Raw genomic sequence first — 13,593 nt, 5'->3', positions numbered from 1 at the left:
TGGTGGCTGCAGTCTGCCCAATGTTGGCATCTTTACTTGTCATCTAAGACGTTGTGTATTTTACGAGCACATGGCCTCGCCAATTTTAGGACTCTTTATTTCTTTTAATAGATTTGATATCAGATATTTATTTAATCTTCTTCTTTATCTTTGAAGAGTATTCATATTTTATAATGACAGAAGACACAATTAGAGGACACTTCAGCTATACTGTGATGTTTTTTCCTTCCTTGTCATTTCTTTTTCTGCCTTTTTCTTCTCCTTCTTTTGGACAATGTGCATTAAAGTAAATTGGTGCCTCTTAAGTAGATGAGTTGACCTTTAAGGAAACCGGCAAGCGTGACCTGTCTGTGAGTGCCTCTGCCGTGTGGGCTCTCCTGGTGAGTGTAAGAACTGCAGGGTACCACTGCTTGCAGCTTTTATTAACTCTGTGCGTGTGTGTGTGCGTGTGTCTGCGTGCATGTGTGTGTGCATGTGTGTGCGTGTATGTTAGTCTGGGTCTGTTTGTCTGCCTGTATACAAGTGGGCATAGGTCTGAGGATGTGTACTTTTCTCTTTAATCTCCAAAGACTTTTTTTTGTTGTTGTACTCTTCCAAACTTATTTGTACTTTATCTCTTTTAAGCATTGTTTGCCTCCAGTGCGTGTTACATTTGGTACCTCTCTCATTATTCTTTATGCCGGGAAGCGCCAACTTTAACATGCCACAGCTGCTCTTTCTGTCGGTCTCTACCTAATTGTGTTTTCCTACCACAAATGCATCCATATCTATAATCGACTTGCTAATGTAATTCAGAAAATCTTCTGCCATCCTGATCCCCCTCGTTAGCCATCTCAGACAACAGTGATGCTTCAGAAGACCTTTATTTAAGAAGTCATCAGTCTGATTTCAGCACAAGGCCTTGTTTTATGCTGGTGTGTTCAAAGATAAGAAAGCAATATTTTCAGTATCTCTTATTTCACTAATTCCAAAGTAATAATAAGACCAAAACCAAGAACACAAATCCTATTAATGTTTTTTGTTTTTTCAAGAGCAGTAAAAAAATATATACATGGCCCACAATGTTGAAATGTGACATAAATTAAATACAATAAATAGAAACAGTGAAAAATTGTGGAAGCTGTCCTTATATAAAATTCTGTTTTCAAAAAATAAAAAATACCCCATGTATATATTTTAAATAGACTAAAAATGAACCCTAAAATACACCATTATAGTTATTTGACTAAAAAGTACAGTGCCTTTCTGTGGTGGAAAATTATATTAAAGCTTACATATGGATATGTATTTGTTTGCAGATTTATCTTTTTTTGAGTAGGAGCAAATTGGTCTTGGGCTGACAGAGCAGGAGGATGAGAAAATACTGAGAGAAGGAGTCGGTGCACCAGTTTAAATCTCAGCATTAGATTTGTTGACAATGAGAAGAATGTAGATTCGTCCCCGGCGTAACCTTTGTGGCAAATGCGGTGTAAACATGAGGTAATATCTCCGAGTAGGTTGAGGAAATCCAGCCACAGAGGTTGTTATTTCCCCAGAGTCTGATACTCCGGTCTGCCTGTAGGAGGAGCTTTCACAATTAAAGTAAAGGAAGCCCCGAGAGGAGCTGCAGCATTGTGCCGCTCTGTCTCAAAACACAGCAGACAACTCGGGGTGGAGAAGGGGGGGATACTATGTCTGCTCAGCTTAAGTGTTGACTTGTATTTTGTTACCTCCACTTTTTGGTCCTGAAGAATCTCAGTAACAACTTTATCATGGATTATTTTTTTGTTGTCTTATAATCTTGACAAACACTCGTTTCAGGAACCACACCAACATTTAAAGACTGAAAAAAAAGTAAAACCCACAGACAAAGCCAGTCCATGAAAGAAGTCACTGCTACCCACTTCAGCTACTCCAAACCATAATTCACACAAACACAAGTGAAACTTTATTGAGTGCAAAACCACTGGCTCCATCCAAGTTTTTTTAGGAACTACTATCTAGGGAGTTAGAGTTCACTTTTCAAAGCCATGTGGGAGATATACGATCACATACTCCTGTTTGATTTGTCCACTCTGTCCTTGTTCAGTGTGGGATCCCGAGAAACACTTTCCCATGGTAGGATGTATACCCTACTGCCCGCAGTCGGCCCTAATGGATGCCGTCAGCTAGCTTTCAATGAGTGAAAACAACAGGAGAGGCAGTACAGTAAAACTGAAACAGATGTAAAGTCCTGTCGACTCTGTTAGCCCAGTTATTGACTGTCCCCTGTCCAGGTAATGAAAGGGCACTGTTGTCGTGTACCACATGACCCCATTGTCTTTTATGTGTTTCGTGATGAATACCTTGTGGTAAAATTTAGACTAAAAGTTTTTCATTTTTCTTTTTATATTCTTCAGTTTGGTCTCCGAAACTCAGTATAGATTTCTCCCTCATTCCTCAGCCCCAAATCTGATAAATGCTGAGTCAGTCTCCCCCCACAGTTCATAATCCATTTACACACGTCTGCATCAGTACAACAGGCATTTTGCTGACATAGAAATAAATGCCTACGAGTTTCGCGTCTGTGAAAACGATAGATTTGATAGTTGAGGCTTGTTGAGATGAGCTTTGCGTTATCTTTGTGATAAGCTTAAGCCCAGGAACACATGCTGCAGTGAGTGGCCTACACCCTCGACAAGTTTAATGAGACAAATAAATGAATTTTACTGTTGCCACATACAGCTCCTGAGCGCTTATTATCAGGATTATTGTTGAAACTGTTATGAATGGACGAGGGGAGAAAAAAAAAAAGATGTCGGATTGTAAGCGGGGTTGGGGAGGGGGGGCATGATTGGCTGATGTTACATATGTCCTTGATTACCTTCCTTCTGCTTTTATTCTAATAAGTGGCATTCTTTGTACTCCCTAGGACAGCTAGACAGTCTGACACACGATGAGAATAAATATTGCATGTGGTAGACATTAAGCTGTCATCCTGGAAAAAAAGAAGAGATGGAGAAATCCGTGTGGTGTTCTTCGGCGCTACACTTTGCCTGCTCTTGTCACAATTGTCACATCTTGATGACTCCCCCCTATCTACCCCAGCCCCCTTATTTTCTCTCACCCAGTCAGCTGCCATGAATGACAGCATGGATACCCCATATAGAGAATTATTTTGGGTGATGTAGAATGTACTCCTCTGGGTTACTGTTTGAATATCTCATGTTTGCCTGTTTTTTGTTTTTTTTTTTGCACCCCCACCCCTCAGAAATATCTTTAATGAGTTATGGCTTTGATATTGTGTCCTTAACGACCATCTTAAAGACAAATCTATGGCGGATGGGGTTGTTAAGGTTTCATCTATCATGTGCAAACGTTTAAAGTCACAATATTTAATGGGTGTAGTTATCAAAGAAAGGAAAGTTGTTTTAAAAAGCTTGTTACCAGCACACCCTCAAGGTTTGTTTGAGATACGATGTGAGATGATGCTCTTAATTAAAGCTGCTCCCATTGTGCGTGCGCCATGTTCTGTTTCCTCCAGCCCATGATTGCTTTGAAGATTGAAAGAAGTTGGTAATATTGCCGATAGTGTGTCTGTGTGTGTGCGCGCGCATGTGTGTGTATGTGTCAGATCTCCTCCCTTTCTTAAAGACGCGATGTGTAATGCGTTTCCATCCGGCTATGGCCACAGGGAGCAGAGAGCGTCTGCACTCTTGTCGCTCAGGAGCTCACCACTGGGAGGATGAAAAGCTTCCCACAGAGCCCCCGACTTCCCAGCCTCAAAAGCCACCATGAGCTCATACCTCTCATTTCTCTCTCCCTCCACAGAGGAAGGGAAGAGGAGGGGGTAGTATATGCTGTGTGCCGCAGCATCTTGGCCACCTAGGTTGCTCATCCTTGTAACCTGGGACCAGACAAACAGAGGGGACCCTGGGTTTATTACTTGATGAGTCTGTGCCTGGCATCTAAGCCAGTAGCTGTCAGGACATGCGAAGGGAGTGAGTAACACATTCAGCTGAGCTACCCAGACTCAGGTGCTGGGAGCTCACCTGTGGGTGTGTCAGTGATCGAGCTGTGGAGGATGTAGGTAGCGGATTACTCTTCAGGTCTGTCAGCATTCAATTGCATCGGGACTGAGCACTCAAACCGGAGGTGGTGGCCGACCTTTTACAGGCTTAACTGGCTCTGCACTCGTGATGAAGCCAACCTGTTTGAGTGTATGTCAGACGCAGGCCCAGGTCATTGTCTCAGGTAGCTGCCCCTGTACTTCAGATGTTCCTATTGTTTGAGCCATTTAAGCAGATCAAAGCTCTGACAAAGCCCAGGGAAGCCCCCAGGCATTCAGAAACACAGGAATTATCCCCCTTTAGGATTCTCACACAAAAAGACAAATAGGCAAGCTCCGGAGGGTGGCCCCACCTGGGGAACATCTCTATTCAGAGCCAGTCTGTTGCAAAAGGTCCAATTGTGTTTTTTCTTCTTCTTGTAAGTGTAGAATATATTGTGTTTTAAATTACGTGTACTTTAAATACAATAAGCATTAGATCCAAAGCTTGCAACAAATAGTGTGATGCCTATTATTTTTTCTAGACGTAAGATAAACAGGTGTCACATGGTCTTGATTTCATGTTGACTGTTTTTTACCATTAAAAAAATACTAATAATGCATACATGTTTGAGTTTTACTGAAGTTTTTCTGGTAAGAAAACTATATTTTTCTATTTGATCTGAGATCACAAACACAGCTTGTTCCTTGGACTTGTTTGAGCCTTCAAGCCGGTGAATGATTAGCAGAAATAATGTCCCTGTCACCCTTAATCACATTAAAACGTGGTTAACATTTAATTTTTCCCACTTGATATGCAAAAATTTCCACTTGATTTGCAGCAGAAGCCATTGGAATTCCATTATAAAAAGAATAAAAATTTCAGGCATCATTTGTTCAGAGAGGGATATCAAGAGCAGAAAGTGCTGAATCTTTCTATTAACCGAGCAGTGAGAGATGGTACTCAGTTCTGGGACATAATAGAGACTGACAAGACACATGCACTCGCACACGCTCTCTCTCACACACGCACACACACACACACACATCTTTCTCACTTGTGTTAGTTTAGAGTACGAGGTTGATGAAGAGGACCTACAGGGAAAATATTTTACTTACGTCTTATTACTGATTTTAACAAAACTGCATATCTTTTCACTTGCTTATTTTTAATCAGGCAGTAAACCTTCCTCTAAAACAAAAGTCAGGCCTGTTTCTTGTGTTAAATAGTTATTTCACACTGTGAATAGGCCTCCACGAACAAGAACACCCCTTTATTCTTTAGTATGACTGAGAGACATAAAGACACAAAGAAATCTGCAGCATGTTTTACATAAACATTTTTCCAAATTTACACATCCACATAAAATTTCACACAAATAATTGGAAGGGACATAAATACAAATTGCAAAGTGGCACGGGTAGACAGCGGTGAAGTTGACAGAATTGGTTTTGGGAGTCATGTTGACGGCACTTCAAAGCTCTTAATTGACAGCGCTTTGTTTCTGGAGTTGTGGGAAGGGGGTGTTTCATGTTCCTGTGGCAAGGTGTTTGTCTGGTCCTGTGTCACTCAGTGCAAGGACCCGGAGACCCCCGTGCTCATTTGCAGCTCACGTTCTCCGTCTCTGCTTCACATTATTAAAATCATCCCTCAGCCTTCTACCAAGAGCCTCTTTGTTACTTGGCTGGCTTGGCTCAGCTCTGTCAAGTCTTCACCAATTACAGTCTCAGGTACAATGGTCTATTCAAAGGATCACAGCCCTTGACTGGTGTGGAGAGAGTGATTTGTGAATCATTATTCAGCCGCCTGTAGAGAACGCAATACCTGAGGAATGCAAATAACGTGCCACCAAATAGACAGCTGTGCTGCTAAAAGTGACAAACTACAGCTGTTATTATCTCAGATTGGATTTTTCCCCTCTTGGAGCGCCCTCCATCTCCTATGTTTTCAGGTTTTCTGCTTTGGCTAAATGTGTTTTATTTTTCTGTCCTTTATTGGCGAGACGTTGGTTGCCACCTTATTGTGTGTTATTGTGGTGGCAGTCAAGCGTCAGATCTGCATACATGGTGTGAACAGTAAGGGAAATATTAGGTTATTCCTCTTAATAGATGTGCATCTGAAAAGGCAGACAGACGACCTGGCATATGAGGCATTTCAGATTTACTGCACCGGCCTGTGGTGTTATTTTAACTTGTTGAGAAAAACATTCAATCAAAGCAAAACTGTGCTCTTCTTTTTGCCCGTTACCTTGTCATATATTGTATATTGATAATCATTAGGTAGGAGCAGCGATAGGGTGCTGCAGGTGATAAAGCGGTGACATTGTTATTGGAATAGATGTGGTATTGAGGTGGTGTGGTTCCTCCCAGTCTTTGATTCTTATGGGCTTTAAACAGGAAACTAGGATTACAGATAATGACAGGGACCCCTTAGAATCAATCCAGCCCAGGAGCCGCCGTGTGAAAATGGATTTGTGTGATGCTGCTCTTTGAGATCCGTCCAATCCCAGCCTCGGAGTTTGTGGGGCTAATCTCATAATTGCTCTAACCCCCTTGTATTGTTCTGACTGAGGGTTACCATTAACTGTGAGGATATCTTTGTCCTGCAATGTCAGGTGTCCTGCTGGACAAGAACACGTAAAGGAAAAAAAAGATCACGCAGTTAAGAAAGTGCCAAAGATAACAGTAGGTGGTTAGTTGCAGTGCTTTCTCTTTGCTTGAATGTTAATGTTTATCTAACATTCAAAAAAACACTCGGCTGGTGGAAGATTTCTTTTTTCATAGTTTAAAAAAATATATCGTGAATTTCACTTCCACATTTCAGAGAGAAATGTGTGACTTTTTGCTTGAGCAATTTCAAAATGCACTTATTAAGAACAGTCTTGTTGTCGAACTAATTATTTTAATGTCTATTTAAATCATTTATTTATTATCTGCAGGAGCAAAGGTGCCACATTTATTCGAGAAGTGCAAAAAGGGAAGTCGCAGCTATTGATTACGTATAAAAAAAATGTGACCACACTGGAATCATCTGTTTGTTTTCTGAACTCTTTTGAAAAGAAGCCATGAGGGGAACTGCTGACCTAAGCCACTTTTCCACCTAAAAGTGGCTTAGGTCAGTGCAAGCTGTCTTTCTGTGCAATTAATTTAAGAATGCCTCAAATTACAACAGGGACAAAACAGCGTGAAATGACATACACATGTCTTTAAAAGTCTGAATTAGGTTAATGACACAAAACACAACATTAACACCATAAAGAAGGTGCTGAAAACAAAAAGAATCAGGTAACATATTAAACAATAAAATAAAATGAATGAAAACCCAAACTTAAGCAAAATTAAATATTCTTGACACTTTTTATTGCTTTATGTCTTAAAGTGGAAATGAATGCCCTCCTACTTTTGGCATCATTTTAGGATCACTGAAAATATTAGCACCTGTTTTATACATATATATATAAATCCAGTTTTTGTATTTTTATTATGTTTCTTTCTCTTTGCTAAAGGACGTGTAGTCAAGTCAGATTTTTAGTTGAGAACTTGAACGGAAAGAAAGTCAAACTCTGAAAGGAAATGCCACCTTTAGAGTGCAGTCTCCCACAAACACTCATATTTTCAGCTGCTCTCATGAATATGCATGCATGCAACGAATAACAAATACGTTCATGTTAATCAAGTCCTCCAACGAGTTTTGCGACTGCTGTTTTTCTTTTTTCTTTTTTTTTTTAATCAGGTTGGTGAAAATCAAGGAGTGGGTGGACAGTCATGACCCCGGAGCCTTGGTCATCCCCTTTAGTGGCGGCCTAGAGAGCCTGCTGCAGGACAAGAGTGAAGAGGAGAGGCAGAAGTACTGCACAGAGCACAAGACGCAGAGGTTAATTAGCATTCAGTCTCCTCACACTTTATTATCAGCTGTGTCCTCCATGCACTCCTTTAATTGCATGTGCTGATAGAATAATAAATGGCAGAGTAATTACCATTATAAAGCAAAGGATCCCTCTTCTTACTGAACAACTCAGTCAAAGGGTTTTCCTCTAAATTAAGTTTTTAACTGTCATCTGTCATCTGTAGGTATAATTATAACTTGGGCATTTTGGGTTTATTGTTCTTGTGTGAAAACCTCTATGGAGAGAAAAATTGTGACAGCAGATTTTTTCCCCCCCTCTCTCTCTCAGCAAAGAACGAGGCATTGGGTTGAATTCTTAAAAATGTTAAATGAGTCTACAAGCCTCCTAATTAATCAAAGAAACCATTGGAGAGTTGAATGTCTTATGCGAAACGAAGTGACCCATCTTATTCACTTAATGAGTTTATATTGGAATGAATGGGGCCTTGCCACTGAGGTGAACTTTGTCTAGGCATCAGCAGCGATAAAGAATACTTAAACAGTTCAGACCCCTCGATTCAAGCTGAAATCTCTCCCCACCAGTGCCCTGAGCAAGATCATCAAGGCAGGCTACGCAGCCCTGCAGCTGGAGTACTTCTTCACTGCTGGACCAGATGAGGTCCGTGCATGGACCATTCGGGTAAGTGCCGGCCGCCTGCTGTGCGCATACGTACATGTGAGCGTGTGTATCTGACTCACACACACACACGAATACACACAGTATCCCATGTTCCACCCTGCTGGCACCTTCACTGATATCGCACACTTTCAACTTTGTCATGGTTGTGCTTTAGCTAGTCATTACAGACCGAGGATAACTTCAATTACTGGTGAGCTGCTGAACAGTGAAAGTGGGGGCTACATTGATTGAGGAGGGCAACAATTGATTTTGCCCATTACGTCCATGAGAATGTTTCCATCCTGTGCAGATCTGCCTGCCCTCCTCCTGCCGCTGGAGATAAGGAGCCCGTGCATTGTGCCTGCCTAATCTGTGTGACGGAGGTTGTCTGTGCCAAAATTGATGTCGCTTTTCATTCGACTGTTTGTGGGCCTTGCTGGGGGCTCCTCCTCCCCGTGTGTCTCAGTTTACTGAGCCCAGCCCGCCAAGAGCTTTGTGCAATGGGATCACAGCATATACATCAATACAGATGTTTGCTTTGCATGTTGGTATTGTGTGCACTTATTTTTTTTTTCCTTGAGCAGATAGAAGTATTGAGTGCAGAAATAATAAGCCATTTTGTCTGAGTAACATTTATAAGTTCATATCGGTGCTTTAAAAATACAACAAAGTAACTTTTGAGAAACTTTAACAACTAAAGATTTGGGTTGTATTCAGTCATACAAATTCATATCCATTCTTTCATCCCATCAGATATTTCAAAGGATTGTAATTGTAATTTTTTTTTTTTTTACGATACAGAATGCTTTCAATCTCATAAACATAACTTGTCCGTTTGAAAAAAGGAGTCCCATTTTCAAAAAAGCATTGCAATTTTCCACAATGGCATCTATTCAAAGAACTTGTCACCAAGCAGATCATTATGGTTTTGTTCCCCGAGTGTGAGACCGTTCACTGTTCACATTTTGTTGTTCAATTTGTTCAAAATCTTGAAATAGCCCACTATAGATGGTGGAGGCAATAATGGTAGAAAAAGTCTCATGTGTGGGCGGGTTACAGATTTGACCACTGATGGAAATACTGCTTAAATTTTTATCTTGCCCAAAGATGGCATTACTTGTCCACTTACAAAACACACATAAATAGGGGTGTTTGTTCTGCGTATGATGCAGCTTTACCAAGATCATTTTCCCCTGACTTTGAATAAGCTCATATTGGCTTCAGCCTATTTTCAGACATCTACATTTCAGTGCATGGGTGGATTATTTTGCATAAGATTTACGAGTGCACTGTTCTTCATGAAAAGATGAATAGATTTTTCACACAAACAAAACACTAATTTAAAATGTTATCTCGTGCTTCATTATTATTACTATTATTGTTGTTATTATTTTTATTATTAGATAGAGATGTGGCTTCAGACAGTTACATTATGAGTAATACACAGGTTTCCAAATATCCCCTAGAGGTCTCCAGTATTGCTCAGAATAGTTCACAATATGCATTTGTAATATCTGCTATAGCAAATTACAGTGATAATGTTTCTGTTTCTTTTTTAACTAATGAGCACAAGATTTTTCATTTCTCTCCAATTAAATATATATTAAATATATTTATATAAATATATAATAAAATTGCATGTTTCTTTTAAGGTCCATAATGTTCACTTGATTTTTTTGCATGAGAAAACTGACACATACATTTTTTTTAATGGGATCTATATGAATTTCTACACTCCACTAGACAGAGTCTCTCTTTTTTTCTTTTATATTGTGTTTGAAACAAAATTTAGCCACCTTCAAATGACTCACCAACATCATATTTTGGGTGAATGTTAAATGCTTTGTTGTAGATTATATGACACCCATCCACACATCAAGCTTCATCCTTTATTTTTCTTTTCTAAGCATTTTTAAACTAAGCACAACCCAGAGGGGAAGATGAGCTCACTCGCTCTTCATCCTCACAAGACACGTTACATTTTAGTCAGATGACATCACCGTGTTTAGACGCACACTCGTCTCAGCATGACTGATGTCCTCGCTATTTACAGCAAAGTCCCAAAACACTTCAAAGGCATCCTCGAAAACACGCTTGTCCTCCTCGGCATAACTGATTACAGCCAGCCTTGATTGTGTGTGAGGGGCATTTAGTCAGGTAAGCATCAGTGAGTAACTATATTAAGCCAATACATCTTGCATTGTAAAAACTACACTCAGTAATGTCGTGTTCCTAAGTCCTTTAACATGCTTTATTAGGCAGCCTCGAGGTGACCATTATCTATCAGCCTGCTCTGCATAGCTCTTAACTAGGACAATGTGGATCTCTTGTAATGCGCCATATGAAAAAAATCCCTCCCTTAATCTATTTTTCTCCAGATAGACAAACCTTGATGCTGATTAATGGTAGTTAAACTCACAAGCACTCCGTCAATGAGATTGCAAGTAGATGGTAATGTATTAGAGTCATTAAATACGCATCATTCTTTTGGCATGAAATATGTTGACCCCAACCTGATTATATACATAATTAAAACTGCTCAACAGTTTCTGAGCACGGAGCTGCAGAGCAGAGAGGGAGCGAGCAGGTCGACAGGCAGGAGTCATAATGATGCACAGCAGCCACGTCACTTATTTGGGTCATTTGTCATTTCCACCCAGCATTATTTCAACGCATATAAATTGCACATTTTGTCAGTCACCAGTTTTGTCTTGGAGTGTTAGAGAGGGCTCAAGGTGTAATATATAAAATATATATACATATTTTATACATCTATTAAACTGTTACATGTAAATTGAAATCTCAAACAGCTCCAGTTAATGTAAAATCTCGGCTGTGTAAATGTAAAAACTTTATAATACTCCAAAACTCACAGCAGTTCACAGGAGTACATTCAACATAGTGAAATATCACTGAAGGGTTGAGCTGAATTTGAATTACCAAACTCTCACAATAGTAAAGGCCTGATGCAGTGGGGTCTATACCACGCTGGCCTCTCACTGCAACGCTGGGTCTTCTTGCTGTCATGACCAGAGAGCCGAGCAGCGACCCACAATGAGGCAAGATTGCTTGGACAGAAATCAATACCACCACGGAATGGGAATCAGGAGGCATTGATAGCAGTGCTGGGTCCTTATCGGTGTCCAGGCTACCCTAGCAGGTCACAACTGAGTGGAAAGCTATCCAGAAATCAGGACTGAGGCAAGAATACCCCCGACTGAAAATCGCCCCCAGAGTGATCACAACGCTATCACCCCATCAAACACCGTGTCGCTCGCATGCTGTAATCCATCTTCTCCAAAACAATTCATTTGTCCTCTCTTTTCCTTCCTTGTGACAGAAAGGAACTAAGGCTCCACAGGCTGCGGGGAAGATCCACACAGACTTTGAGAGGGGCTTCATTATGGCGGAAGTAATGAAATTCCAGGATTTTAAAGAGGAAGGCAGCGAGAGTGCTGTCAAGGTGAGCAGTCAGGGTGCCAGAGGAGATGAGGGGAAGTCTCCTGTGATCAGTGGAGCTGACAGTCACCACACAGCTCCTACTGAAAACTGCTCTTCACCTTTACTCAGGGGAAGAAATTACTGAACACACTCCAGCACCACTCCTGACAAGCCAGCTGATTCTGGCTCTAAACACTGCCATTCTGCTCCAGCTGTGCATATCTTTATCACAATGTGTCTTAACTGGCTGATGGTAGTTCTTGCTTGTGGCTCAGCGTAGTCGCTCCAAGGAAGCACTTCTTCACCTCACCAGGCATTTATCAGATCTACAGAGTGTGCTGTTAGCTTAGAGCTCTCTGTTACCAAATCCCCAAGCCACTGTAGGCATGTGACAGTGATATAAAGCGGCAAGTTAAATAAAGTGTGAAATTCCTTAAATAAGAACTGTTTCATGGTTTGTAGCACAGAAATGTGACTTGCATGTCTTACTTCTGTTTTTATGGGCAGTGTTTGTTTTGACCTTTTTAACTGCGCCGTGTGGACACACCTATCAAGTGTATTAAGTCATTTCACTGCTAAAGGCAACACAATGCTTTTCTTTCCTGCTCCAAGTTGTACTTTGACATTGAAAATTTGTTTAAAATCTGCAAACTGCAATCAACTTATCGAATGAACACGGTTAATAATGAGCTCATCAACACTGTAGGATGCCTTTTAAATTAAAGGTGCACTTTTTTTCAATCATTTATTTTCTTTAACGAGAAAAAAATCTACTTTTAAATCTCAGTTAATTAAAGCAGAAGTGACTCTGATTTTTTGTGCAACACTTGTGCGAAGCAGCTGTAAGCCATGCTGTCGCAATCCCCCTATCACCACCATCAACTCCATGTGCCCACTTACAGACTCAACTAATGTAATTATGGTGGCACAAAGGGCCCACGGGGACCAGTGTGGAAAGGAAGCACTAAAAAAAAAAAACATTTAAATCTCCTTACTATTCAAGTCCTTTTTAATAAATATTTGATATTTAATGCATCGGCAGTGTATTGTCCACACCCTCCATAAGCTGCAAAAAGAGAGCGAAATATGTAAGTCTCTGGGGGGTTTCGCCATTGTTATCAGAGGTTGAGATCTCAGTGTCAGGTCCTTACTGCATGCTCTCTTACTAATCCCTTTTTGAGCCTCAGAAGAACATGGAGCGTTTCTGACTGTGGCATTAAGGTCCATGCTATTTAATGCCAGTTGTGGGAATAGGCTGTCTGAATAGGGCCAGTGTACAGGGATATCACATTATTAGTAATCATATCTGCTTAAGCCAAGCTTGCTGCTCCAGATGGCTGCTTTCAAGTGCAAATGAACCAGTTAGACGTGTCTGGTTTAATACATACTCAGGAATCACAAATAGCCATTGATTTTTTTTTTTCCTGTCTCCCTCTCCATCCAGTGTTTCTGGTGGTATTGAGCTTGGATTAAATGGTCTCCTGAGCCTTTAAAGGGACATTGATTCTTCTAATTAATTGTGCACTGTGCAGAACCAGAATGCATAAACCTGTCCGTATTAGCACTTCAAGTCAATTATTTTGAGTTTGCCGGGAAGGAGAACAAACACTTACTGTACACAAAAGAAATGTTAGAACTTAT

General features: G+C 40.6%; 1 protein-coding gene across 4 annotated transcripts in view; it reads left to right on the top strand.

Annotated features, from left to right (window-relative positions):
* Window positions 1-13,593, top strand: part of LOC100700376 (obg-like ATPase 1) — a 45,948-nt gene that overhangs the window by 29,584 nt on the left and 2,771 nt on the right. For all 4 annotated transcript variants that reach the window (XM_005452920.4, XM_005452917.4, XM_005452919.4 and 1 more), the window contains 3 exons: window positions 7,740-7,880; window positions 8,436-8,532; window positions 11,852-11,974. In XM_005452920.4, coding sequence (XP_005452977.1) covers window positions 7,740-7,880; window positions 8,436-8,532; window positions 11,852-11,974 — 361 coding nt within the window. The remainder of the gene's footprint in view (window positions 1-7,739; window positions 7,881-8,435; window positions 8,533-11,851; window positions 11,975-13,593) is intronic.

This window comes from Oreochromis niloticus, linkage group LG16 (genome assembly GCF_001858045.2).
Source record: "Oreochromis niloticus isolate F11D_XX linkage group LG16, O_niloticus_UMD_NMBU, whole genome shotgun sequence".
Classification (NCBI taxonomy): domain Eukaryota; kingdom Metazoa; phylum Chordata; class Actinopteri; order Cichliformes; family Cichlidae; genus Oreochromis; species Oreochromis niloticus.
The sequence above is the reverse complement of the archived record's forward strand: the minus strand, read 5'-3'. Positions and strand labels throughout refer to the sequence as shown.